The sequence below is a fragment of the Eulemur rufifrons genome, chromosome 7 (assembly GCF_041146395.1).
Source record: "Eulemur rufifrons isolate Redbay chromosome 7, OSU_ERuf_1, whole genome shotgun sequence".
NCBI classification, from domain to species: domain Eukaryota; kingdom Metazoa; phylum Chordata; class Mammalia; order Primates; family Lemuridae; genus Eulemur; species Eulemur rufifrons.
The window spans coordinates 627,087-654,978 of NC_090989.1; the positions used below are offsets into that span (position 1 = coordinate 627,087).

The 27,892-nt window shown below is 50.1% G+C and overlaps 1 protein-coding gene across 1 annotated transcript in view; it reads right to left on the bottom strand.

The window, feature by feature from the left end:
* PCNT (pericentrin) overlaps positions 1–27,892 on the bottom strand; it is a 121,374-nt gene that overhangs the window by 82,106 nt on the left and 11,376 nt on the right. Inside the window, exons 3-10 of the mRNA XM_069474875.1 lie at positions 12,154–12,252; positions 11,402–11,657; positions 8,846–8,901; positions 7,202–7,376; positions 5,780–5,916; positions 3,721–3,832; positions 1,655–1,898; positions 866–953 (exon numbers count right to left, since the gene is read on the bottom strand). Coding sequence (XP_069330976.1) covers positions 866–953; positions 1,655–1,898; positions 3,721–3,832; positions 5,780–5,916; positions 7,202–7,376; positions 8,846–8,901; positions 11,402–11,657; positions 12,154–12,252 — 1,167 coding nt within the window. The remainder of the gene's footprint in view (positions 1–865; positions 954–1,654; positions 1,899–3,720; positions 3,833–5,779; positions 5,917–7,201; positions 7,377–8,845; positions 8,902–11,401; positions 11,658–12,153; positions 12,253–27,892) is intronic.

Genomic DNA, 27,892 nt, shown 5'->3' on the forward strand with positions numbered 1-27,892 from the left:
TTGGTGACGGCCGCCTGAGCTAAGACACAACCTAATGACCAAGAACAGCAGCCATTTGGGCCGAGAGTCCGTGCCCAGGTGAGGCTGAGCGCACCTGCACCGAGGGCCGCGCAGCCTGGGGCGGGGCCGACGCTCCGGGGAATCCCCATCGTGACCTCCACTCCCGCCGCACGGCAGGTGCTCGCCGGACGCCCTGGAGCCCACACTGGCAGCCCAGACCCACAACCACCCGTCGTCCCAGGAAGCACTGTTTGGACAGCGCTGTTCCACAGAGGTTAGGAATGACAGAGACCAATGACACGGAAGCAACCGGAGGAAGAAGAAACGTAAAAGCCAGTGAAAAAATGTTAACACGAAACTCCAAGCAAAAACACAATTTCATGCCCTTCCAATTGTCAAAAGTCAAGTCTGACAACACGCAGTATGAGACGTGCCCGGCGGGCAGAGGGCCCCCCTTACAGGGAGGGCCGAGGGAAGGACTTGCTCTCCCGACCCCCCCTTCCCCTTCCTGATCTATGCCCTTGATCAAAAAGGACATCGAGAGCCTGAGAATAGCGGGGTGAGCCTGTGGTCCCAGCAGTTTGGGAGGCCGAGGCAGGAGGATGGCTTACGCCCAGGAGCGTCAGGCTGCAGTGAGCTGCGATCACACCACCGCACCCCAGCCTGGGCAGCAGAGCCAGACCACGTCTCAAATAAAACAGGGAAAAAAGTGCGCGAAGAGATGAGCACAGCACAGCACACGGTCTCACCAGCGGCACCTTCGGATGTCAAAGCAGCCCCCCCCTCCCCCCGCCAGGGGTCAGGGAGGACACACGCAGATTCCATAACACGAAACGCAGCCTCTGCCCCGTGACTGGTCCCTTACCTCATGTTGCTCAGGTTGAAGGTCAAGTTGATCAAGACAACCTGTTTTTTCTTTTTCAGGGGTCTCTTCCAAACACGCACAAGGTGAACTAAGAGAGAAAACACGTTTTACGAACTGCACATGCCCCTCTTCCACTTGGGCTCCCCCGGGCCCCTGGGACCGACAGTGACGGGGTCACAGCGGGGGTGGGGTGGGGGTGCGAGACCCAGGCGCGAGGGGGGCCGCACGCCATCGACGCGGCAGGAACGTGCAGGTGGGAGACTCGGTTCTTTTTTTTTTTTTTTTTTTTTTTTTGTTGAGACAGAGTCTCACTTTGTTGCCCAGGCTAGAGTGAGTGCCGTGGCGTCAGCTTTGCTCACAGCAACCTCAGACTCCTCGGCTTAAGCGATCCTACTGCCTCAGCCTCCCGAGTGGCTGGGACTACAGGCATGCGCCACTATGCCCGGCTAATTTTTTCTATATAGATTTTTAGGTGTCCATATAATGTCTTTCTATTTTTAGTAGAGACGGGGTCTCGCTCAGGCTGGTCTCGAACTCCTGACCTTGAGCGATCCACCCGCCTCGGCCTCCCAGAGTGCTAGGATTACAGGCGTGAGCCACCGCGCCCGGCCGAGACTCGGTTCTGGTGTCAACATCAGCCTGTCTTGGGTCCCGACCATGAAATGTGTTTCTAAAACAAAAGCCTACGGGTCTCCGTCGGCATGAAAAGACAAACAAAACTAGATCTGAATTCAGGACAAGGTTCCTATATTTTAGGAACACATTTAAGATAAAAATTGCTTTATTTACCTGGTTTCCACAGACTCCAGCAGAGAATCTTCCTTGACCTCCTGCAGCCGATGCTGTAACAGAGTCAGGTCTTCTTGGTAGGTTTTCTCGGCATACCTTAATTTCTCTTCAAAATAAATTCTCAACTGCTCCAGTTCAGATTCATGCTGGGTTTTTTCTTGCTGCCGCTGCTGTTCAAAATCTCGCTTCAGGTATTCCAGTTCTTCCACGTGAGACGTTCTCGCCAGGAGCTGCTCACGTAACTCTGGAACAGGATGAGATCACGCATTATCTTAACGTGAGACATGGAAAACCAGGACACAGGAAGGACCCTGTGATGTGCAGGCCCCAATCTCAGAGCCTGCGAGTGTGACAAGGGACCCCTCCCACGGCCTAGGTTTGCAGCCCCAAGAGCAGAACGCTTTCTCCGGCTGAGCACTCCATGGGGAAGGAGGCGGGGGCCTCTCAGGCCCAGCGGCCCCAGCCACAGCCAGCAGGCAACAGATGCTGGCCCTGCACCCTCCAGACGCAGTTCTGCCAGGACCTCAACGAGCCTGGAAGCAGACACAGGTCAGGACATCGGCCACACCCAGATTTCGGCAGTAGGAGACCCTGGGCAGAAAACACAGCCACACCATCCCAGACTTCCTTGGAGCTGATAAATGTGTGTTGCTTTGGGCCGCCAAGTTTGTGATAATCTTTAGACAACAGAAAAGCAACACAGACCATAAGAGAACATGTCCCCACGGCTACCGTGCTCCAGAGGAGGCAGCGGCATGTCTGCAGCAATCAAGGACTAACGGTGTGGACTGAAGCTGGTTACCACCCCAGAGACTTCGTGTCACAGTCCTCTGGACGGGTCCCCAGATGCAGGACGGGCTGGCAGCGCCACATGCAGACCTGGCGCCTGTGCATCTGTGGCCCACCAGCTCTCTCCTCCCCCTCCAGTGCAGACGGACCCCCACCCTTGCCACCAGACAGAGCTCGGGGCTGGAGGCAGAGCCACCAGGTGACAGACTGCAATTCCCAAACAGCATTATTTTTGGTCCTTTCTGATAAAGGACCAAATCTTTGTTCCAAATCACATTTACCCACAGGAAAAATGAGTGGGTTTAGAGGCTCTGTCTGGCCTAGGCACAGTGGCTCACGCCTGTAATCCCAGCACTCTGGGAGGCTGAGGTGGGAGGATCGCTTGAGCTCAGGAGTTCAAGATCAGCCTCAACAAGAGCAAGGCCCCGTCTTTACTAAAAATAGAAAAATCATCTGGGTGTGGTGGTGTATGCCTGTAGTCCCAGCTACTTGGGAGGCTGAGACAGGAGGATCGCTTGAGCCCAGGAATTGGAAGTTGCAGTGAGCCACGATTATGCCACTGCACTGCAGCCCAGGAGACAGAGCAATACCTTATCTCAAAAAAAAAAAAAAAAAAGGCTCTGTCTATAGATCAACTCCAGAAACTCACACCAGTCTGTCTGTATCACCTGTGGCTTTGCCAGGCCTGACCACCAACCGCCTATGGGCACAAGAGGCTCTGCCCGCCCTGAAGCGCCTGTTGTCACCGCTAAGCAGAGGCCTCTCTGACGTGGAAGGATTGGCCCAGGGACTCGGGGTCTTCCGAGGAGCCCAGCTGTGAGGGGCCTGGAGCAGAGCTACCTCAGCACAGGTAGGGCTGGAGCCACAGGAGCCCACAGCAGCCACTGAGGGGCACAGGTCCACACGGCAGTGCGTGGCAGGCGCTGGACTGCAGCCCCAGGTGCCAGCGGAGAGCCACATCTCTGCTGTACTTTCTAGGTTAAAAGTAAGCACCACGGGTCCGTCTAATGCTTTAACGTCAACCGCACGCGTAAGGGCCCACAATGACATGCCATCACTCAGCTGATTCGCTAAGGAGAAAACCAAGGCTCTCTCCCAGCAAACAAATTTCCATCATAAAACTACACGTGTAGATCTTCAAGATATAAAACAAGTAAATTACAAAATCACTTTTTTGTGCTTGCTACAATTATTAAATTCTAGTTTAGAGTTTTAATTAAAAACTCACAACTTTAACTTTTGAGGACTTAAAAAATTTTCCACATAGGATTCCTCACCGTTCAGTTCCTGCCTGTTGGTTCCCGTGGACTCGAGCTGCGACCACAGGTGCCGGATTTCTTGCTGCGACTGCGCCCTCAGGTCTTCGTACGACGCCTGCAGGGTCTCCAGCTGGAAGAGCAGCGTCCCGTGAGGACCCAGTGAGACAGACCCGCCCCCCCGCCCCCCGCAGCCAACGTGTGGTTTTGTGCGGCTACTCGAGCCATCTGCAAACACCTCTGGGGGAAAGCTCGTCCCAACCCGCAGCTCAGAGAACCAGAACAGCTCTGCTCCACATGGGCGACCACGCCACACGGCAAAGCACGCCACGGTCTGGGGCTGTGCCTGCCTGCAGCTGCCCAGCCTCGCAGAGTCACACGTACACGCCGCTGAGGGGATGCCAGGGACAGTCTCCACTGCACGCACACTCCACCTACACACTGGCTTCGGGACACTCGGTGCCCATCACTCACAAAATGGGGGGATTCTCATTTTTACTATTTTCGCACTAAAGAAGCAAGTTACCTCTTAACACTTTAAAAAAAAAATTTTTTTTTAAAGACAGGGTCTTGCTCTATCACCCAGCTACAGCGCAGTGGCGTCGTCGTAGCTCACTGCAGTCTCGAACTCCAGGTCTCGAGCGATCCTCCCACCTCAGCCTCCCAAAGTGCTGGGACTGAGAGGCGTGACCACCGCACCCGGCCACCTCTCACACTTTGATACTAAACATTTCTCTATCACATCACCAGGAGCCCAAAGACCAACACGGCACAACCTGGCGACCTGCCTTGCTGTGGGGTAACTCTCAGGTGTCAGAGCTGCGGTGAACAGCCTGGAGCACGCAGACTGCTCGGGACCGAGACCGAGGGCCCTGCTCAGACTGACCTGGCACCTGCAGCGTCTGCTCACTCTGCCCCAGGCCCCCAGAGCAGAGCTGGCCCTGACCAGCAGTCTCGCCAGCAGGAGGACTGGTCACAACACCCACAGAAGGACAAAAACTACAGCTCATTGTTGACAGTGTCGCTCTCTGACGGTGGTGGGGGCTGCCTCCCCCGTTTCCTCTCAGTAACTCGCGTCTTCTGCAGGCGACGGCTCAGGCCCTGGCCTCGCTCCCTGCACACGTCGGCTCATTCTCACTGAGCAGGGGAGACCTGGGCCCCTGAACCCCGACTTCTTCCCCCTTCTCAGGTTTGTAACTCCTGGCCTGACACACTGCTAATTCCAGCTTCTAGTTTATTTTCTTTTTAATTTCTTGAACTGAGCCTGGGACGTTCGCTTGCTTCTTAGGTTTGGTGGTAAAAGCACTTCGGGATTTGGGCATATCGCCTACATTTTCACCTGTGTGTATTTTGTTAGAAAAGTGTCTTGAATACATAACAGCACAAATGTGTTTGGTTAATTTTTCTTAGGAATTTCTTGTTTACTGAATTACGGTCAGAAAATGTGGCCTTACACTCCTGCTGTTTAGAATTTCTATAAATGTCTCAGAGACACTTATAAAGAATATGTGTTTTCTCACTACAAGATTGAACATAATTCTTAAATCAACCTCACACTCCACGTCCTTACACTTTTATTTGCCAAACACCGAGAGTCTCTTTAAATGTGGTACTTAAGTCTTAGCAAATAACAGCGTATGCAACAGCCCAATTCCAAAATCTTTTAAAACTTCCCAAATATATCAAGTAATTAAAAATAAGTAAGCTCAGCCGGGCGCGGTGGCTCACGCCTGTAATCCTAGCACTCTGGGAGGCCGAGGTGGATGGATCACTCGAGGTCAGGAGTTCGAGACCAGCCTGAGCAAGAGCGAGACCCCATCTCTACTAAAAATAGAAAGATATTATATGGGCAACTAAAAATCTATATAGAAAAAATTAGCCGGGCATGGTGGCGCATGCCTGTAGTCCCAGCTACTCGGGAGGCTGAGACAGGAGGATCGCTTAAGCCAAGGAGTCTGAGGTTGCTGTGAGCTAAGCTGACGCCACGGCACTCACTCTAGCCTGGGCAACAAAGTGAGACTCTGTTTCAACAACAACAACAAAAAAAAAAAAAAAAAAAAATAAGTAAGCTCTTGCCTACCTCTAGCTGTTTTTCTCTTTCCTTTTCTTTGAATTTTAACTCCAAGTCTTCTAAGTAACGGCAATGTTCAGACTGCAGGTCTTCACGCAACTTTTTAATGGCTGCTTCATGTTGAGCTTCCAGATTCTCAAGGGTAGCTAGAAAGCAGGACAAATGTCACTTAGCTCATGACAAGCCATGTTCCTCTACAACAGTGGCCACGATCCACACAGCAAGACTAGTGCCGACAGTCCACATGGCATTGCCACGCCAGGCTCCGCTCTGGGCTCTTGCAGGGAGGGCACCGCCCACAGGGGGAGGGGAGGGCACCGCCCACAGGGGGAGGGGAGGGCACCGCCCACAGGGGGAGGGGAGGGCACCGCCCACAGGGGGAGGGGAGGGCACCGCCCACAGGGGGAGGGGAGGGCACCGCCCACAGGGGGAGGGGAGGGCACCGCCCACAGGGGGGGAGGGGAGGGCACCGCCCACAGGGGGAGGGAGGGGCACCCACAGGGGGGAGGGCCCCGCCCACAGGGGGAAGGAGGGATGCCCACAGGGGGAGGGAGGGCACCGCCCACAGGGGGGAGGGAGGGCCCCGCCCATGGGGGGAGGGAGGGCCCCGCCCACGGGGGGAGGGAGGGCACCGCCCACAGGGGGAGGGGAGGGCACCGCCCACGGGGGGAGGGAGGGACACCCACAGGGGGAGGGAAGGGCCCTGCCCACAGGGAGAGGGGAGGGCACCGCCCACAGGGGGAGGGGAGGGCACCGCCCACAGGGGGAGGGGAGGGCACCGCCCACAGGGGGAGGGAGGGCACCGCCCACAGGGGAGGGGAGGGCACCGCCCACAGGGGGAGGGAGGGCACCGCCCACAGGGGAGGGGAGGGCACCGCCCACAGAGGGAGGGAGGGCACCGCCCACAGGGGGAGGGAGGGACACCCACAGGGGGAGGGAAGGGCCCCGCCCACAGGGGAGGAAGGGCCCCACCCACAGGGGGAAGGAGGGATGCCCACAGGGGGAGGGGAGGCCCCCGCCCCCACCCCCGCCCCCGCCCCCGCCCATAGGGGGAGGAAGGGACGCCCACAGGGGAGGGAGGGACGCCCACAAGCGCCGCGCAGGCAGCGCCACCCACCCGACCCACAGTGTCATCCGGCCCACGGTGTCACATGGGACACGCAACCCGAGAGCATCAACAGTGAGCAGCCGTGATGCGGCCGCCGCGGTGATGACTCGGCAGCCGCAGGAGCAAAGCCCCCTCCGCAACACGGGCAGGAAGGGCCGAGGGCCCTGAGAGGCCGAACACAAGTGTGCTCAGCTGTGCGGCAGTAACACCAAAGGCAGGAGAAGCGTGCCAGGTCACATGATGGGTCACGTGACACCTCCTCTAGTCTCACACAGGGAAACTCACTCCCACTTCAAACTTGCTCCTTTTAATTAGATGCTCACATTCAGCCTGGTTTTTGGCTTGAAAAATCTTTTCCAACTCAGCTTTCTGTTCTGCCAATTCTTCCTGAAACTGGCTTCGTAAATCCTCCATTTCTAACTGATGCTTTGCAGATAACTCTTTGCGTAGCTCTTCTAAGCATAAATCTCTTTCAGATTCCCAGTCTTGCTTCACGGTCTAATTTGAAAGAAAAAGGAAATTAGAGTCAATAGTTGATTATCTGTGGTACAGAGACAAGTCGCACAGTCAAAAGCCAAGAGTGGGGCCTGGCGGGTGACTGGCTCCTGCAATCCCAGCACTCCGGGAGGCTGAGGAGGGAGGATCACTTGAGATCAGGAGTTGGAGGCTGCGGTGAGCTCTGATCGCACCACTGCACTCCAGCTGGGGCAACAGAGCAAGGCCCTGTCTCAAAAAACAAAACAAAACAAGGGTGGGCAGTCCTCACCCCCAAACTAAACTGTCCCCAGAAACGGGTTCTTGGTGGCCAGTCAGTCCCTCCATCAACTGCTGAAAGGACAGAAACGGAAGCCTCCGGAGGCCCAAAGAACAAGAACAAAGACCACCTGTCCCAGGACAGAACCAGCCTCAGGATACAGCGTGGCATCCACACAGTTGCCCTCAAAGGCTCACACACTCGTCTCCCTGCAAGACCCAGCGAGCAAGGCCACTCTGCCGATGTCTGCCTGGGGCTGGGCTCTGTCCCCACTGCCTGGGCCAGAGGGGCAGGAGGCCGGAGTGCCACCCGAGTCCCAGGCTGACAGCCACTTTCCGACCATGGCCTGAGGGCGCGGCCAGCACGCCTGACTCAGGCCACGCCAAGTGCTCAGCATGGGCTGGGGGCTCACTCCCTTCCACCAAGGGCCTGGCACCAACTTGGGGGGCGCCCATGGACACAACACCTCCCACTTGCCCATGGAACCCTGCCGCGTCCAAAAGCTCTTCCGGGGAGGTGCTCCACGAGACGCCCAGCACCTGCACCCGAGCACTGCACTAAACTGCCATGTCCACCTCCCTCCACCAGACACAAGTCCGGGGGGACAGAGGCTGCGTCCCAGAGCGCAGCTCAGGGCAGGGCCACGGGGCCATGCAGAGACCCAGCCTAGGCGGGACAGGCGAGCGCTGTTGTGTGACAGAAATCAATGTGAAACAACAAAACAAGTCTTCTGACAAGTACAAATTATACAAAGAAAGGAATGCTATCCGCTTTCAACTGGCACATTCCAACAAAGCTTTGATCAGATTCTGTTTGAATCAGGTGAGGGCAAGGACAGGGGGCTGTGAAGTGTGGTGAGAAAAGAAAGACAATATACACATGAATTACAGTTTTTTCTTTTAAAGAGAGAGTCTGGCTCTGTCGCCTGGGCTAGCACGCAGTGGCGTTGAGACAGTTCACTGCAGCCTCCAACTCCTGGGTTCAAGATCCTCCCACTTCAGCCTCCTGAGTAGCTAGGATTACAGGTGAGCACCAGCACACACAGGCTAATTTTTTCTATTTTCAGTAGAGACGGGGGTCTCAGCTATTGCCCAGGCTGGTCTCGAACTCCTGACCTCAAGCGAGCCTCCCACCTCAGCCTCTGAGAGTGCTGGGATTATAGGCACAAGCCACTGCACCTGGCATAAATTATTTTTCTAATCAATCATATTACCTCCATTATTTGGACATTTTTCTCCATCTCTGATTGTAACTTCTCCTTCAGCTCAGCTGTAAGAAATAAAAAGAGTACCTCAGACCACTCAGTCTCAACCTTTCCAGTGACTGCACCCACTGGCCGCTCCATGGGCACCTGCCGACCTTCCCGGGACAACAGGGCCTGCCGCGATGTGTGTAGTCTAAATAGCAAAGCTGTATTTCTGCCAGAGCTAAGCCCAGCCAAGAAAGCAGGTAATGGTCACTCCCTGGGACTCCCCTCATCACTGAGCACCTTGAAAGTCGCTCTAACCTCTGGCCACAAGAACCTGGGGCCCTTAGCTCAGGCTCCCACCAAGTCCAATTCCAGGTGAGGTGCTGGGGGGCGGCTCTAGGGTCCAACAGCCTTCCACCCCAAGAGGGAAGAAGATGGGCTCGAGCAGCAACTTGGGTGGTTAGATGCCTCCTCAGGAACCCCAGGTATTGGGCAGAGGAAGGGGCAGGTGTGACAAAGGTGCGTGGGCCTGAGAGGTGGGCGCAGCACACCTGGAGATCCGGGCAGGAAGCAGCAGCGGGACCTCAGGACGGGTGGGTATGGAGTAGGAGCAGACGGCGCCCAGCTAGGAGGCGGCCTCACAACCGAGGATGAAGCCTCCGCGGGCAACGTGCTGCCACGTCCAGAGGGCCAGTCAGGACCCCCAGGCCAGCCACACGCGGGACCAGGGACCAGGGACCAGGGACCAGGGCGAGGCAAGGCCTCGGCGGACTAGCATGACGCCACCCCAGGAGCAGCCGCAGAGAAGCAGTATGCACACAGCAAGAGGCAAACCATGTTTTGTATTTTACAAAACGAGGAAGGAAAATAAAACTATATATTTGTGTTTGCTTGTAGCTACAAGAAGAAACACAGGAGAGCATCACAAGAAACTAAGAAAACTGGTCCCCCGAGGTGAGGGCGAGTGGCAGGTGGCCCAGTGTGGCAGACTTTCCCACACACCCGCGGCGGAGACCGGCGCTGCCTCCCAGTGGGAAGCAGAGGCGGCTGCGGGGGGCGCGGGTTCCCCTTGGGGACGGATGCTGCAAACTGGACTGCTGTGAGCTCTGTGGCTCTACTGCAAGCACCAAATTGTACACTTTATTCACTTTTTCTTCAGACAGAGTCTCACTCTGTTGCCCAGGCTAGAGTACCGTGGCATCAGCCTCGCTCACAGCAACCTCCAACTCCTGGGCTGAAGCAATCCTCCTGCCTCAGCCACCCCAGTAGCTGGGACTACAGGCATGCGCCACCATGCCCGGCTAATTTTTTCTATATATTTTTAGTTGTTCAGCTAATTTCTTTCTATTTTTAGTAGAGAGGGGGTCTCGCTCTTGCTCAGGCTGGTCTCGAACTCCTGAGCTCAAACGATCCTCCCACCTCGGGCTCCCAGAGAATTGTACACTTTAAATAGGTGAATTATATCTCAATAAAGATGTTCACAAAAACAGTAACCACTTCAACAAAAACTGTATTCAAAACCATTAAAACATAAAAGTAAATATTACACATATAAAGAGTTCAGTTTAGGCCAGATAATCACCAAATTTAAAAAGCACACAGGTAAACCAGTGGATTGCAATACCAGCTTCCTGACCACCTGTCTGTCCACACCTGAGCGGCTGCAGTACCTGTTTCCTGGCTACACCTGTCTGCCCACACCTGAGCGGTTGCAGTACCTGTTTCCTGGCTACACCTGTCTGCCCACACCTGAGCGGTTACAGTACCTGTTTCCTGGCTACACCTGTCTGTCCACACCTGAGCGGTTGCCGTACCTGTTTCCTGACCACCTGTCTGTCCACACCTGAGCGGCTGCAGTACCTGTTTCCCGGCTACACCTGTCTGCCCACACCTGAGCGGTTGCAATACCTGTTTCCCGGCTACACCTGTCTGCCCACACCTGAGCGGTTGCAGTACCTGTTTCCCGGCTACACCTGTCTGCCCACACCTGAGCGGCTGCAGTACCTGTTTCCCGGCTACACCTGTCTGCCCACACCTGAGCGGCTGCAGTACCTGTTTCCCGGCTACACCTGTCTGCCCACACCTGAGCGGCTGCAGTACCTGTTTCCCGGCTACACCTGTCTGCCCACACCTGAGCGGCTGCAGTACCTGTTTCCCGGCTACACCTGTCTGCCCACACCTGAGCGGCTGCAGTACCTGTTTCCCGGCTACACCTGTCTGCCCACACCTGAGCGGTTGCAGTACCTGTTTCCCGGCTACACCTGTCTGTCCACACCTGAGCGGTTGCAGTACCTGTTTCCCGGCTACACCTGTCTGCCCACACCTGAGCGGTTGCAGTACCTGTTTCCCGGCTACACCTGTCTGTCCACACCTGAGCGGTTGCAGTACCTGTTTCCCGACTACAGCTGTCTGTCCACACCTGAGCGGCTGCAGTACCTGTTTCCTGGCTACAGCTGTCTGTCCACACCTGAGCGGCTGCAGTACCTGTTTCCTGGCTACACCTGTCTGTCCACACCTGAGCGGTTGCAGTACCTGTTTCCTGGCTACACCTGTCTGCCCACACCTGAGCGGCTGCAGTACCTGTTTCCTGGCTACACCTGAGCGCCATCTCTTCCTTCTCCCGCGCGTGCTGCTCCCTGAGGAGCTCCAGCTCGTGCTGCTGCCTGCTCTGCAGCAGGGCCAGCTCCTGGGCGCGCCGGCTGTTCAGCATCTCCCGCAGCTCCGTCAGCGCCGTCTCCTTCTCCTTCTGCAGGTTGGCCTGCGTCAGCTCCAGCTGCACCGTGTGCATGTTGCTCAGGCTCAGGCGCAGCGCCTCCAGCTCAAGGCTGTGCACCGTCTGCAGCGGAGAGAAGCATCTCTGATGAGGCGCAGAGAGCGGAAATGAGACGGGACAGGAGTAAGCAGAACACAGACGTGAAAACAGCAGGCACCTCCCCGGGGGCGGAGGACGCGGCCCAGCTCCTCGGTCCCAGGGGCTCTATGCTGCGCCCCAAGCCCTGCCGCCACCAGGGGTGCCTCCCTCCTGCCCTCACTGGACGAAGGCACTGTCTGTGCTCAGAGTGGGGCTCTCAGCTGATGGGGGCGTGGCCAGTCCCGAGGTCGGGGCGCATCACTCACGCGGCCGGACGCCCTGCCCTGGGCACCCTCCAGTGGCCCTTGTGAGAGCCCACACACGGAACACGGAAACAAACCCAACAGAGAGGAGACAGCAAGCCCACAGCACCCACCCCGCCTGCCTGGAACTCCCCCCAGCCCTGGTAAGAATCACAGAAGAACCGCGGTGACCGTGTGGGGCTGACCGGCCCGTGCCCAGGGCCCGCGTGCTGCCTCACCTGTGTCTGCTGCTGCCCGTCGGGTCTGCCCACGAGCTCAGCAATCTCAGGTTCACATTCCTGTTCACGTTCTTGGGGAAGGAAACCAAAGGACGTGGCCTAGAATTGACACGAGGAAACAGTCACTAAAATATAATTGTGACGTGCCAGGGAGAACTGGAAACGTACGTCCGCACGCAAACACGCAGGCAAATGTTTACAGCAGCATCATTCACAGCAGCCGCAGACGAAAACCACCCAAACGCCCACCGAGGGAGGAATGAACACAATGTGCATGTCCGCGCGATGGACTCCACCCGGCCGTCCAGGGCAATGAAGACCCGGCCCACGCTGCAGCACTGAAGGGCCTTGAAGACACGACACGGAGGAGACACCAACGGCATGAGGACCCGTGCAGGAGGCTCCGTTTCTAGGAAACAGCACAGGCAAACCAGACACAGAGCAGACCGGCGGCTGCGGCACGCTGCGGGGAGAGCAGGGGGTGACTGCCAACGGGCACCCAGTTTCCTCCCGGCGCGAGGGGAACGCCCAGCACCAGCAGAGGTGGCGGCCACACAACACCGTGAACGTACTAAAAGCCACTGAAGTGCGTGCTTTAAAATGGTGAATTTTAGGTTATGTGAATTATATCTCATTAAAATAATATTACAGAAAAATATTCAACTTGTTTAAGTGGATTAATGTGAAGTTATTTATTTTTTTGAGACAGAGTCTTGCTCTGTTGCCCAGGCTAGAGTGAGTGCCGTGGCGTCAGCCTAGCTCACAGCAACCTCAAACTCCTGGGCTCAAGTGATCCTCCTGCCTCAGCCTCCCGAGTAGCTGGGACTACAGGCATGCACCACCATGCCTGGCTAATTTTTTCTATATATATTTTAGTTGGCCAGATAATTTCTTTCTATTTTTAGTAGAGACGGGGGTCTCGCTCTTGCTCAGGCTGGTCTCAAACTCCTGACCTTGAGCGATCCACCCGCCTTGGCCTCGCAGAGTGCTAGGATTACAGGCGTGAGCCACCACGCCCGGCTAATGTGAAGTTAAAAGGCCCAGAAACAGAGGCTGTGACGCCACGCCACCCGCAGCAGTGCCGGCACCGAGGGACGCTCAGCCCTGGGCGTCTGGAAAAGGAGCAAGTGAGACTGAAGGGAGCACGTGTGCGCCCACCAATTCACGAGTGGATTCACACCGCGTGGGGGAGGTGCACCACGGAGTACTGCTCAGCCATAAAAGGAAATGGATTAGTGTCTTTTGTAGCAATTTGGATGGAACTGGAGACCGTTATCACAAGTGAAGTATCTCAAGGATGGAAAAACAAACACCACATGTACTCTAATAATTTGGAACTAATCGATGGGCACACGTGGGCACACAGAGAAGTAAAAGTCATTTAAAATCAAGAAGGTGGACAGGGAAGGAGGTGAGGAGTAATGGGTACAATGAACACTTTTTGGGTGACAGTCACACCAATAGCCCTGACTTAAGCATCATAAAAACTGTCCATGTAACAAAAACATTTGTACCCCCTTCATATTTTGAAATTCAAAGAAAAAAGAGTAAACATACATAAAATGCCTGGAAACGGTGGGCACACTACCAGTAAACCAGCCTGGAGATGCAAACGTCAAGGATCACTGCAAGAGCTGGGAGGCATGACCGAGGCGCGACGTCACTGGGGAAACGAGGGCACCCAAACATGCCAACGACAGAGTCAGGCGGTTCAGCTCTTTTCTGAACAGCTGTTTTGACAACCTGTGTCAAGAGCCACAGAAAACCTTTCCCTGTCTCTGTATTCCCACGTCCGGAAATGTTTCCAGCAGCAATAAGTCAAAGGGAAAAGGACAGTGACAGGCCTGAGTCTCAGCAGGAGCCCCAGCTGCGCCGCCCCCACCCCGACTGCTGCCTGGTGCTGCCCTGGGCTCCGGCACCGCCAGGCCCACAGAGGCCGTCCTGCTGCGCCAGCCACGGTCCTCCCAGTGCCCCGCGCGGCACAGACCCCTGGGGCCCCAGACCACCCACTTGCTTACAAAGCATTCAGACTCAAAATGACCAAAACTGAACTCCATTTTCTTGCCCAAACGAGGGGACTGTGCTGGGGGTGGGGAGATGGGGGTTTGGTGTGGTCCTGACGGCCAGCAAGGCCCCAGAGGAACCATGGCGAGCGTCACCAGGGGCTGCACCAGGCGGCATTTCTCCCCAGGCCGCTGCAGGCACCGAGTGAGGCGCGTCCCCTGAAACGCTGGGGGCTCCCCGACCTCCTCTGCCTCTGTGAACAGCACCCCCAGACCCACACAGTCCTGTTCCCGCCTCCCTCACGGCCACCCCCATGGCCATGTCAGGATTAACCGTCCCCGCACGGCCACTCTCTCCTACGCCCCATGGAGGCCGGCTGCGCCCCACACGCGGTCTGTGGCGGTGCTGGTGCAGGTGCTCCTGCCGGAGCTCACCGAGGTCTCCAGGCTCAGTACCAACCCGGCACACACTAGAGACGTCGAGGTGGTGAAAATGGGCATGCACTCCCCATCTACCACGACCGCAACAACTTGGAAACAATGAAACTGTTCAAAACAGAGGAGTGTTTTAAGCTAATTAAATATCATTATGGATCCTTTTTCACATCAAGGTTTTTCTTTTAACTGGAAAGGTAACATAGGAACACCTAGCTTTAAATACAACAGACATGTCCTTAAAACCTCTGGATAAAGCATGACAAAAATGACCTGAAAGGCTCCTAGGAGAGAGGGAACTTGCCACACACCAAAGAGAAAGGACTGGAAAACTCAGCCTGTCTGGGGAGCGGGGAGAGGCGAAGGGGCAGAGACGCTCGGGCGTCCCACACTCCTGCAGCAGGAGGCAGAGGCAGGAGCCCTGCAGGGCTGCGCCAGGACAGGACGAACGGGCACGCCTGGCGTTCCAGGGCAGGGTGAGGGTGTGGCGGGGCTCCCTCTTCTGCGAAGTGAAACTTGAGGCCCACCCTTTCTTTACAAACTCACACACTCCACGGCGCAGGAAACCCCAAGCAGAGAAACGGACTTAAAAACACGCCTAGGGAAAGGGATATTTCTGGAATACGCATCGGATACAAACGTGACCCCATCTGGAAGGGCTCCCGGGAGCCAGAATGCAGACAGCTCACCAACCACGCAGGCGCCTCGCTAAGGAGGAGTCCACCATGCGCTGCTCCAGGAAGTCTGACACGTGGAAATCAGAAAACATTTCAAGGAACAAAAAACAATCTTGGGAAGGGGTACCCACAAGCAGGCCCTCACACAGGTATGCAGCCCAAGATCATCAGAGCTCCAAATAATCCCACACTTCACATTTGATTTAAAGTGAACGGACTGATCTTTCTCTAAATACTAGGACAAAGTAGAGACCAATTCACTCATTATAAAGAAAGTACAGTTCTGTTTAAAAGAAGCTTGAAAATATCTCTAAAAAAAACCAAGAAATTATATAGAATGACATGACCAATTTTAAGAGATCCAAATAGAATGTCTTTTTTTTTTTTTTTTTGGTTGAGACAGAGTCTCACTTTGTTGCCCAGGCTAGAGTGAGTGCCGTGGCGTCAGCTTAGCTCACAGCAACCTCAGACTCCTCGGCTTAAGCGATCCTACTGCCTCAGCCTCCCGAGTAGCTGGGACTACAGGCATGCGCCACTATGCCCGGCTAATTTTTTTTTTTTCTATATAGATTTTTAGTTGTCCATATAATGTCTTTCTATTTTTAGTAGAGACGGGGTCTCGCTCAGGCTGGTCTCGAACTCCTGACCTTGAGCGATCCACCCGCCTCGGCCTCCCAGAGTGCTAGGATTACAGGCGTGAGCCACCGCGCCCGGCCCCAAATAGAATGTCTTGAAATAAAAACAGTAGGCCTGGCACCATGGCGCACACCTGTGAACCTTTTTAGATAACTTTTTCCTTAATAATTTGTAGAATTAGGGTTTTTCTTTTCTTTTTTGGTAAATCCCCTCAAATTTGAATTTCAAGTTTTCCAAATGAATTTTTTCCCCCATGGTTTTTTTTGACGGATAAATTCACAATAATTTTGGGCTTTTAATCCGCTGTGCAAACTGAGCTTACAATGACGAGTGTATCCGAAAAAAAGCTGGTGCCACCCACAGGGGCCTGCGTTTGAGATGGGAGCTGAAGGCACCGAGCCCCCGCCCGTCCCCAGCCAGCTGCGCCGTCTCAGCTCGGGTGGCGTCAGGGTGTGCTGGACCCAACTGCAATTGCTGAGCCTCTTTTCTGAGCAGTTATAACTATTTGAGAGCACTGACTTTTCATAAACTTTATCCTTACAAGTCTTCCAAAGAATGATGAGAAATTTCACTGATTTTTTAAAAAACATAGAATAAAGGCCAGGCGTGGTGACTCACACCTGTGATCCCAGCACTCTGGGAGGCCGAGGCGGGAGGATCACTTGGACTCAGGAGTTTGAGGCCAGCCTGAGCAAGAGCGAGACCCTGTCTCTACTGAACATAGAAAAATGAGCCGGGCATCATGGCTCACACCTGTAGTCTCAGCTACTGAGGAGGCTGAGGCAGGAGGATCACCTGGGCTCAGGAGTTCGAGGCTGCAGTGAGCTATGAAGACGCCACTGCACTTCAGCCTGAGCAATAGAGTGATGCTCTGTCTCAAAAAAAAAAAAAAAAAAAAGAATAAAACCTATTTTATCTTGCAGTTACTTCATGGGTCCACAAAGCCGTTTTGTATATCTAAAATACAAATGAGGTCTTGGCAATCTTTTCTTCTTGAATCATGATGCTATTTCATCATGCTTAGAACTAGTTTATCGTTACTCACCAGTTATTCCCAGCTACACTAACGACGACTAAAATAACGAGAGAGTAAAACAGTGAGGAACTGCCTGGAAAAACGAGGCAGCTGTGAGAGGAGTCACCAGCCTTCACCTTTCCTACCTACCACCTGTGTGGCCTGCTGCAACGTGCCGGTTCACTGAGGACTCTGCGATTTGCTCCCAAGACGGCAAAGAGAAGAACCGCAGCGCAGGCTCTTCACGGCCATGAGGGGAGCCACAGGGCGACCACAGACAGGGCGGCACCGAGGCCAGCGAGGACGGCAAAGCTGCCAGTAAAATGGCAGCTCAGACTCACGTCGGCACAGGACAGCAGCTCCCTAGATCAATTTTCCCAAATTCCGGTTGGTCCGAGTGCAGTGGTGTTTACAACTAATTGATCACAACCAGTTACAGATTCCTTTGTTCCTTCTCCACTCCCACTGCTCCACTTGACCAGCCTTTAAAATAAATAAACAAATAAATAAAATAAAAAGAATTTTCCCAAATTCAGGAGTCGGCACATGAAAATCAACGTCCACGGACGCGGGGGAGACATGGTGGCCCCAACCAGCCGCCACTCGCAGCAATGACCCCAGCTCGCCCCAACCGCCTCACTCTGCCAACGGGCGCGTACCGACAGTCTCTCCTTGTGTGGTGTTTCTATTCCGAAGTCTACTTGATACAAACAGGTGGTATCAAATTTTTAATAAAATTGCTTTAAATTATTGCTTTATTCTTACTTCTGTAAATTATTTATAAAACAACTTACAACAACAAGAAAGTAAGGAGGGCCCCGTGATGCAGACGGCAAAGGTGACAACTGGTCCTGGCATTCGAGACCCGCACGTCGGGCAGGTCTGGAATCGCCTTCCTGCACCTTCCACAGCACTTTCCGAATCGTCTTCCGCCGAAGCTTCTGTAAAGGCAGTTTTCTTCTGAAATTCTTGACCTCTGAACAATTTCTGGATGGTTTTTTTAATAAGAAATGCCTTCTCCTTATTCTATTCCTGATACATAACTGAAAGGCCATTACTACTTTCTGCCATTTCTGAGTTAACTTCCACAACTGAGATAACTGTTGTGTTGGTTAAAGTAAAATGTTTTTCGTCATGTACTTCACTTAACAAACTGTGAGGAATGGCCCCTTGCGGTGGCTCACGCCTGCAGTCCCAGCACTCTGGGAGGCCGAGGCAGGAGGATCGCTTGAGCCCAGGAGTTTGAGGCTACAGTGAGCTATGATCGTGCCACTGCATTCCAGCCTGGGTGACAGAGCAAGACCCTATCTCCAAAAGAAAGAAAGAAAGAAAAAAAACCCCAAACTGTGAGAAAAGGTAGCTGCACCCTGAACATCTACCACAAAGATTTTCTGCAATTCTATCTTCACTTATAATCATCAAGAAAAAATTCAGGCCGGGCGCGGTGGCTCACGCCTGTAATCCTAGCACTCTGGGAGGCCGAGGTGGGCGGATCGTTTGAGCTCAGGAGTTCGAGACCAGCCTGAGCAAGAGCGAGACCCCATCTCTACTAAAAATAGAAAGAAATTATATGGACAGCTAAAAATATATATAGAAAAAATTAGCCGGGCATGGTGGCACATGCCTGTAGTCCCAGCTACTCGGGAGGCTGAGACAGGAGGATCGCTTGAGCTCAGGAGTTTGAGGTTGCTGTGAGCTAGGCTAACGCCACGGCACTCACTCTAGCCTGGGCAACAGAGTGAGACTCTGTCTCAAAAAAAAAAAAAAAAAAGAAAAGAAAAAATTAGCCGGGCATGGTGGTGCATGCCTGTAGTCCCAGCTACTCGGGAGGCTGAGGCAGGAGGATCCCTTGAGCTCAGGAGTTTGAGGTTGCTGTGAGCTAGGCTGACGCCACGGCACTCACTCTAGCCTGGGCAACAGAGTGAGACTCTGTCTCAAAAAAAAAAAAAAAAAGAAAAAGAAAAAATTCAATTTTAAAGTAGGTTAAAAATATGTCTTATATATTCTTAGAATTTTTTAATATATTCTTGTGTTTTCTGTTCCAAGGAACAATTTACTTTTTTAACCCTAAAACTTTATAACTGAAAGAGCATAACAAAACGATATCATATGGCCTCTTGTAAATTAATTTTTGCTAGAGAATTTTCACGTTATATTGTATATTCAAGCTACTATCTCTAATTTTTTTTAACTTTGGGTGTTAAAAATAAAATATTAAACACAAAAAAGAGCTCATATACTAAATTAAACTGAACAATTACTATTTGACCAAGCGTAACAAATTGACTTCTGTTCCCACAGGAGGCCAGACCTGCCCTGGGCTGTGGCCCTGGCGCGCGGCAATGGGCACCACGGAGCAGACACGACCAAGAAACCAACCGTGCTTTTCCAACTGCAGGGATTATTGTTCCTGGTATACGTTTTGCACTTATTCCCCTCTTTCCAAAGAGAGTCAAAACTCTACATGTGTATATAAGCACTCAATTAGTTTTGTTTTGTTTTGTTTTTGAGACCTAGTCTCACTCTGTCACCCGGGCTAGAGTGCCATGGCGTCAGCCTAGCTCACAGCCACCTCAAACTCCTGGGCTCAAGTGATCTTCCTGCCTCAGCCTCCCAAACAGTTGGAACTACAGGTGCGCACCACCACGCCTGGCTAATTTTTCCATTTTCAGTAGAGACGGGGTCTTGCTCTTGCTCAGGCTGGTCTTGAACTCCTGAGCTCAAGCGATCCTCCTGCCTCGGCCTCCCAGAGTGCTGGGAGTACAGGCAGGAGCCACTGGGCCCGGCCTCAGTTAGATTATTAAGGAATAAGACTTAGGCTAGAAAGCATCAGTATTTACCTAACAGTTAACGAGGATTAAAATAACAAGTGTATCAAGTAAAGTACACTTTGAAATCAAAGTGTACAAAGTATACAAAGTGAAATCAAAGTGAGCAATTTATTACACATTGGAAAGCATATTTCTCTCCCCGCCCCCCCAACCCTCATACACACATACTTGTGTCATCTTATGCTGTTCCATAAACTCATTAGACTCCCATAGAACCTAGCCAAACTTCTTGAAATTTCTAGATGGATAAGATAAAACAAATCCACCTTTAATTATGTTCAAAGCACTACCACGACATACAACACGGGTCCTTCAAGGACTCCCCATCCCCCCACGCAGCAGGACCTCCCACCTGAGAGAAGGCTGACTGGGCGTCCAGGCCCCGTGCCCCGCCAGGCCCGTCCCCCAAGCACCCGACCCTCGTACGCCAGTCGGCCGCACCACCATCTGGTCTGGGTTTGTAACAATGAACACCTTCGTGGAACTTTACTTTTCAGTAATCATTATTCTAAACATAAAATTATTCCCATTTTAGGACCTACAATTGGATTAATGGCATATTTAATTAAAGAATTATCTTAGAACATGTAAAAAAACCACTTTTTACACTGAACTGATAACGTACAATTGTATAATCAGAGAGAAAGTTAACAAAATATCTACTTTTTATAACACCAATTTTTAATGTTATTTTATTAATTTTTTTCTGAGACAGGGTCTCACTATGTTCCCCAGGCTGCCTTGAACTCGTGGGCTCAAGTGATCCTACCACCTCAGCCTCCTGAGGAGCTGGGACTAGAGGCACAGGCCAATATGCTGGACAATGGTTTTTACTTACATAATTACAAAATAAAATGGCCTAGTCAAGAAATTTGATTCTTCACTCAGTAGAGAGCAGAAAGAAGATATTATGGCTCCATTCCCTACATAGTACTTATTTTACCTGTGCACGTGTAAATTAAAAATAAACATGTAAATTAAAAATCTAACTTTAAAAATAACTAGTGTACCCAAAATAAAAAATATTTGAAATATTGTGAAAGTTGCTAAAGTTATGTCTAGCAGAAAATCAGCAGGCTTGACTACATATATTTTAAAAGCCTGGCAATCAACGATCTAATTATCTATCTTGCAAAGTTAGAAAACCAACTGCAAATTAAAAACAGAAAATTGAGGCCGGGCGCGGTGGCTCACGCCTGTAATCCTAGCACTCTGGGAGGCCAAGGCGGGTGGATCGCTCAAGGTCAGGAGTTCGAGACCAGCCTGAGCAAGAGCGAGACCCCGTCTCTACTAAAAATAGAAAGAAATTATATGGACAACTAAAAATATATATATAGAAAAATTAGCCGGGCATAGTGGCGCATGCCTGTAGTCCCAGCTACTCGGGAGGCTGAGGCAGGAGGATCGCTTGAGCCCAGGAGTTTGAGGTTGCTGTGAGCTAGGCTGACGCCACGGCACTCACTCTAGCCTGGGCAACAAAGTGAGACTCTGTCTCAAAAAAAAAAAAAGAAAAGAAAAAAGAAAACCAATTGCAAATTAAAAACAGAAAATTGAGGCCGGGCACGGTGGCTCACGCCTGTAATCCTAGCACTCTGGGAGGCTGAGGCAGGTGGATCGCTTGAGGTCAGCAGTTCGAGACCAGCCTGAGCAAAAGCGAGACCCCGTCTCTACTAAAAATAGAAAGAAATTATCTGACCAACTAAAATATATATAGAAAAAAATTAGCCAGGCATGGTGGCGCATGCCTGTAGTCCCAGCTACTCAGGAGGCTGAGGCAGTAGGATCACTTAAGCCCAAGAGTTTGAGGTTGCTGTGAGCTAGGCTGACGCCACGGCACTCACTCTAGCCCAGGCAACAAAGAGAGACTCTGTCTAAAAAAAAAAAAACACCAAACAGAAAATCGAATGTAAGAAATCATATATAGTAAGAGCAGAAATTACAGAAAAATAAACAAATAGAATATATAGAAGAAAAATAGAGGCAATAGTTAACACTTCGATAAGAATTAATGAAAATGACTAAAATAGCCAGGTGTGGTGGCATGCGCCTATAGTCTTAGGTACTCAGCTACACACATGGGAGGCTGAGACAGGAGGATCACTTGAGCCCAGGAGTTCCATGCTGCAGTGAGCTGTGATTGTGCCACTGCACTCCAGTCTGGACAACAAAGCAAGACCCTGTCTCAAAAAATTAACTTACGTCCAAGAATAATTTTAGAAAGGCATACATACTCATCATTTAAAAATGAGAAGTCACCAAAACTACTACCATACACTAAGAAAAAAATATTCCTATGGATAACTTAATGCCCAAAATTGGAAGATTAGATGAAAGGACAAATTCTAAGAAAGAGACAACTGAATAGTCTGATAAGTAATAAACAAATTGATTTTATAATTAAAAGTCTTCCCAAAAGAAAACTTCAGTCCCAAATAGTTTCACCATCTCAGACAAATTCATCCACAGAACAAAGGACCCAGCTCATTTATAAAGCCAACATCACCTCCATGCAAAAACCTGACAAGAAATTACATGAAAGGAAAATTATAGCTCACTCTCTTGTAAATAAATGTGCTGTTTATTAACTGAGATGGTCATATGATTTTTCTTTTAGTCTGTTAATGAATCACAGTCATTTTTAAAAATGTTAAACAAATCTTACACTCCACTAAAATACATTCCACACCCACCAAAACTGTTAAAATAGGAAAAGAGAAAAAAACCTGTCAATACCAATCATAAATGATGTCCAACAGCTGATACTCTCATATGCCAGTACTGAAAATATAAACCAAACAACTGTTTTAAAACACAGTCCAAGGCCGGGCATGGCGGCTCACGCCTGTAACCCCAGCACTTTGGAAGGCTGAGATGGGAGGATCTCTTGAGGCCAGGAGTTCGAGACCAGCCCGGGAAACATAGTGAGACTCTGTATCAGTCAATCAATCAATGAATAAAATAATACAATCCAACCTATACAAATTGAACATATGCATATTATGGCCCGGCAACCAAACGTCTAATTGTGCCCCCAGCAGAAATGTATGCCAATCGCATGGTGGAAAGGGCTAAAATTTGAAAAAATAAAATAAAGTAATAAAAAAGAAGTGTATGCCAACAGACTCGTATAAGAATGCTCATAGCAAATGCCAATTAACAGTGGAATAGACAAACTGAGGTACATCACACAGTGAAACACTATACAACAATGAAGACGAATACACTATAGCTCTCGATGTGGATCACTCTCACCAACAAAACATGGGGTAAAAAGGTCCAGCCTCAACAAACGCATCCTAGATTATTCCATTTATAAAAAGTTCAAAAACTAGCAAAGCTAAACTATAGTTCTAAAAGTACGGTATGGTACTCCACACACAAAAAGTAACTGGTGATAGACCATGGTTACTTAAAGTAACCTGCAATAGATCAAAACCAGAACCATAGAACTTTAAAAGACGCTATGGCAGAATATTTCCATGACCTCAGAGTTGGGAGAGATTTTTTGGACAGGATAAAAAAAGCACTAACCATAAGAAAAACTGACAAACTCACCTTCATCAAAATTCAGAATTACTGCTTATCAAAAAACACCATTAAGAAAACAAATAGGTTAGCAAGACTGAGGGAAAACATCCATAGTATATGCATCTAACAAATGACAGGTATGAAGAATATAAAGAACTTCTTACAAATCAACAATGAAAAGGAAAAAAGCATAAATACTTGCCAAAACAAAGCCAAAACAGTAAAATCCAGACGCTCAAGAACATAATGCACAATGGTTGGCATCCAACCAAAAATTATTAAACATGCCAAAATGGAAAATGTGACTCATAACCAAGAAAAAAATCAATCAATGGAAACAGACCCAAAAGCGATGGAGATGATAGAATCAGCAGACAGGGACATTAAAATAGTTATTACAATGATACACAAATATTGAAAGGAAAACATAAACCTAATGAGGAGTGAAATGGAAGATACTTTCAAACAAAAAAAGTGGCAACAAAAATAAAATTCACTGCATTAACAAATTAGACACCGCAGAAGGAAAGATCGGTGAACTTGAAGGCATGGCATTAGAAGCTTAGATCTAAAATGAAGCACACAGAGACTGGAAGTAAATAAAAAAAAAAGCACTATAAGTGATCCATGTGATAACACTAAACAGTCTCAGGTGACGTGTATATGAAGCTACAGAAGGGTGAGGGATGAGAAGGAACAGGAAAAAAAAACATTTGAAGAAACAATGGCCAAATATTTCCAAATTTGATGAAAACTGTAATCCTTAATTCCATGAAGGCCAACAAATTCTAAGCAATATAAACACAAAGGAAACCACATCTAGGCATATCATGCTAAAAGTGCTAGAAGGCAGAGAAAAAAACAAAAATCTTAACTGTGACCCAAAAAAAGAAAACAAAGAAAAGTCTATCTACCTATGAGGAGCAAAGAATGACAGCAGACTTCTTGTCAGGAACTATGCAAGCCAGAAAACAATGTGCTGACAGAACAAACTGTCACCTAGAATTCTCCAGCCAGGAAAAATATCCTTCAACTATGAAGGCAGAATCAAGCCATTTTCAGACAGACAGAGGCTGAGCAAATTCACCAGCAAGACTGTACTGCCAACAAAACGTTAAAGAAATCCAGGCGGAAGGAAAAATGATGGCTGATGTAAACTGAGGTCTATACAAAGAAATAAAAGCCCTGGAAATGGTAAATATGTCAATAAACATAAAAGACATCTTTTTCTTATTTTTAAAGTTCCTTAAAAGATAACAGACTTTTAAGAAGGAGTGAAAAATATCGCTACATATTGCAGCTAATTTTTTCTATTTTAAGGCGTGAGCCACTGAGCTCAGTCTTTCCTTTTTATGTTTTAGGGATTGGTTGTTTTTCCCATTTTGATTTAATTTTATTTTATAAATATATAACACATTGATATGGCTCCCAAATCAAATCTATAAGGTGAAGTGCAGTGGTTCATGCCTGTAATCCCAGCACTTTGGGAAACTGAGGCAGAAGGATCACTTGAGGCCAGCAGTTCAAGACCAGCCTGAGCAAAGTGAGACCTCGTCTCTACAAAAAATAGAAAAATTATCCTAGAGTGGTGTTATGCACCTGTAGTCCCAGCTACTCGGGAGGCTGAGGCAGGAGGATCACTTGAGCCCAGGGGTTTGAGGTTGCTGTGAGCTAGGCTAACACCACGGCACTCTAGCCCAGGCAACAAAGTGAGACTCTGTCTCAAAAAAATTAATTAATTAATTTAATTAAACAATGCTGCTTTAAATAGAAACTTACTAACTACTCACAGTAATGATTTTGTGGGTTGTTTTTTCTTTTTTTTTTTTTTTTTTGAGACAAGGTCTCACTCTGTCACCCAGGCTGGAGAGCAGTGGTGTCATCACAGCTCACTGCAGCCTCAGACTCCTAGACTCAAGCCATCCTCCCACGTCAGCCTCCCAAGCAGCTGAGACTACAGGTTGGTGCTACCACCACACCCTGTTAATTTTTCTATGTCTTTTTTTTTTTTAATTTTTCTATTTTGTGTAGAGAAGGGGGTCTTGCTATGTTGCCCAGGCTGGTCTCGAACTCCTGCCCTTAAGTGACCCTTCCGCCTCAGCCTCCCAAAGTGCTGGGATTATAGGTATGAGCCACTGCACCTGGCCAGTAACCGTTATTTTGTAAATAATAAAATGCTTTACATTGGCCATCCTACCTTGGTCCCTGTTTAAGTACATTTTGTGAACGCAGACCCCCCCACATCTGTCTGTCCACGGCAGTCTGCGGGGTGATACAAATGCGGAAAGCAGAGGGAACACGCATGTGCCACGAACGTCTAAGCCCAGGGGACCTGTATTGGGCCCGGTGTCCACACAGGCTGCTTTAGGATTTTCAAAATTGACATTTTATTAGTGGTATAAAGTGCAAAAAGGAAAAACAAAAATTATAAAAGTAACCTAATGTGATTATTGTAGAAAATACCAAAAACGATAACAAAAAAGTCCAATAACTGTATTCCTTTCTGATCACCATTGTTAATGTTCTAGTCTGTATCTCTCTGGTTTTGAAAACAAAAATCAAAATGGTTTTCATCAGATCATCGTCTGGCATTAACTCATCATCAAATAGCAGAATTAAAAACCGAAAGCACCTCGAGGTGACAAAACAGCAAAGGACGAGGATTGAATAGAGAGTCTGCCCCTCGCCCTCTGATGTCAACTGTGCAGTCTTCAAACACAAGGTACATACAAGATGTCCTGTTTGGAATGGTTTCCTGACAGGAACTTAAAATCCCACTGTATTTCTCTAACCATATCAGTTTACTACTTTTAAACAGTATATGCTGGCCAGGCGCGGTGGCTCACGCCTTTAATCCCAGCACTCTGGGAGGCCAGGGCAGGAGGATCACTTGAGGTCAGGAGTTTAAGACCAGCCTAAGCAAGAGCGAGACGCTGTCTCTTCAAACATAGAAAAATTAGCCAGGCATCAGTGGTGGCACCTGTAGCCCCAGCTACTCGGGAGGCTGAGACAGGAGGATCATTTGAGCCCAGGAGTTTGAGGTTGCTGTGAGCTAGGCTGACGCCACGGCACTCACTCTAGCCTGGGCAACAAAGCGAGACTCTGTCTCAAAAAAAAAAAAAAAAAGTATATGCAACCAGAACTAAGTACATCAAAAGTAACATTCTGAAGGTGAAAACAAGTATTCTCATTAAACATCAAACCTCCAACCTCAGAAACAGAGGTAGAGGTGAGGAGGAAAGAGGTTTTACACAATGAGACGGATGCTTCAGAGCTTTCTGAAAGTCGACAACTATGCTCAAGCCCAGAATGTGCTCAGCCAAGTGCAGTCAGGACACCTGCCACCATGCTGGCACTCGGGCTTGGTCAGCGGAGCCCCGGCCACATCCCAGTCTGCCCTCCCCACTGGCACCCACCAGGCAGCTAGACCACCACAGTGCCCCGTTCAAGCATCACTAACTCCAACTCCTATTGAGAAAATCAACGCAAATAATGCATTTTGTCTTTTATAGATTACATGCAATTGAGTAAGCAGAAAGATGAATGAATCACAGATACGAGTCACACAGAGCTAACAGAGAAGCCAGGCTGCGGGGCCGTGCACACAAACACGTGCAGCCCTCGGGTCACCTGGCACCTGAGCTGCCAGCTGCAAAGCCTGCTTGGTAGCACACAGCTGTGGGGCTCTGGGACAGGCCCAGAACTCCTCTCCTCACACAGAGACCAGTCCCGACCACACCGCAGGGCCACAAAGATCAAACAAGAAACACAGAATACAGACCGCCAAGTCTGGCACAAATAAAAAATGTATATATGAGTCATTATTATTCTAAATTAAAATATAATTGTGTCCATTCCTTTTTTTGCCAAAAGAAAAAAAAAAGTTCTAACACCTAATCACGTACATCACTTCCAGGCATCCTACCAAGCAGTAGACACATGAATAGAACTAAAACAACATGAAACTTGGCACAAAACAAGGAATGCGTCTTCAGACTCTCCTTGTAAAGACACGTGTCATTCTGAAACGCCACTGTCACACTGCATAACCTGATCGCCTACTGCCTAGACTCATGCATCCTCTGCCCCTGCGGTCCCCACCCCAGCCTGGTGGGGACCAGGCTGCAGAGCTCTGCCATGCCACCCCCCATCCCCGCCCTGTGTGTGGAAAAACTGTCTTCCTAGAAAGGTAGGAGTGAGGGGCACAGCGGGAGGCGAGCGGCAGGCAAGGGAGCACAGCTTCACCTGTATTTACAGCCGCTCCCCAGCTCCCCATCACTCGCACCACCACCTGAGCTCCACCTCCCCCAGCCCAAAAACTGTCTTCCATGAAACCCGTCCCTGGTGCCAAAAACGCTGAGGACCGCTGCTCTAGCCCACCCCCCAGCACAGGCACATGGTCATAAAATGCAACTTTATTTCATTATCAGGCTGAGCTCAGCACAAGGACAAAGGTAAATCTGCAGAAAGGCTCCTCCACACCAAAACCCAGAAGGAAAAAGTTCAGATCACTGCTCCCCTTCAGCCCCTCAACCAGTTCAGACAACGTAGAATTAACTGAACTTCCCTACTTTCAGAAAACTAGATCACAGATCACGGCAATCATTCTCTTCA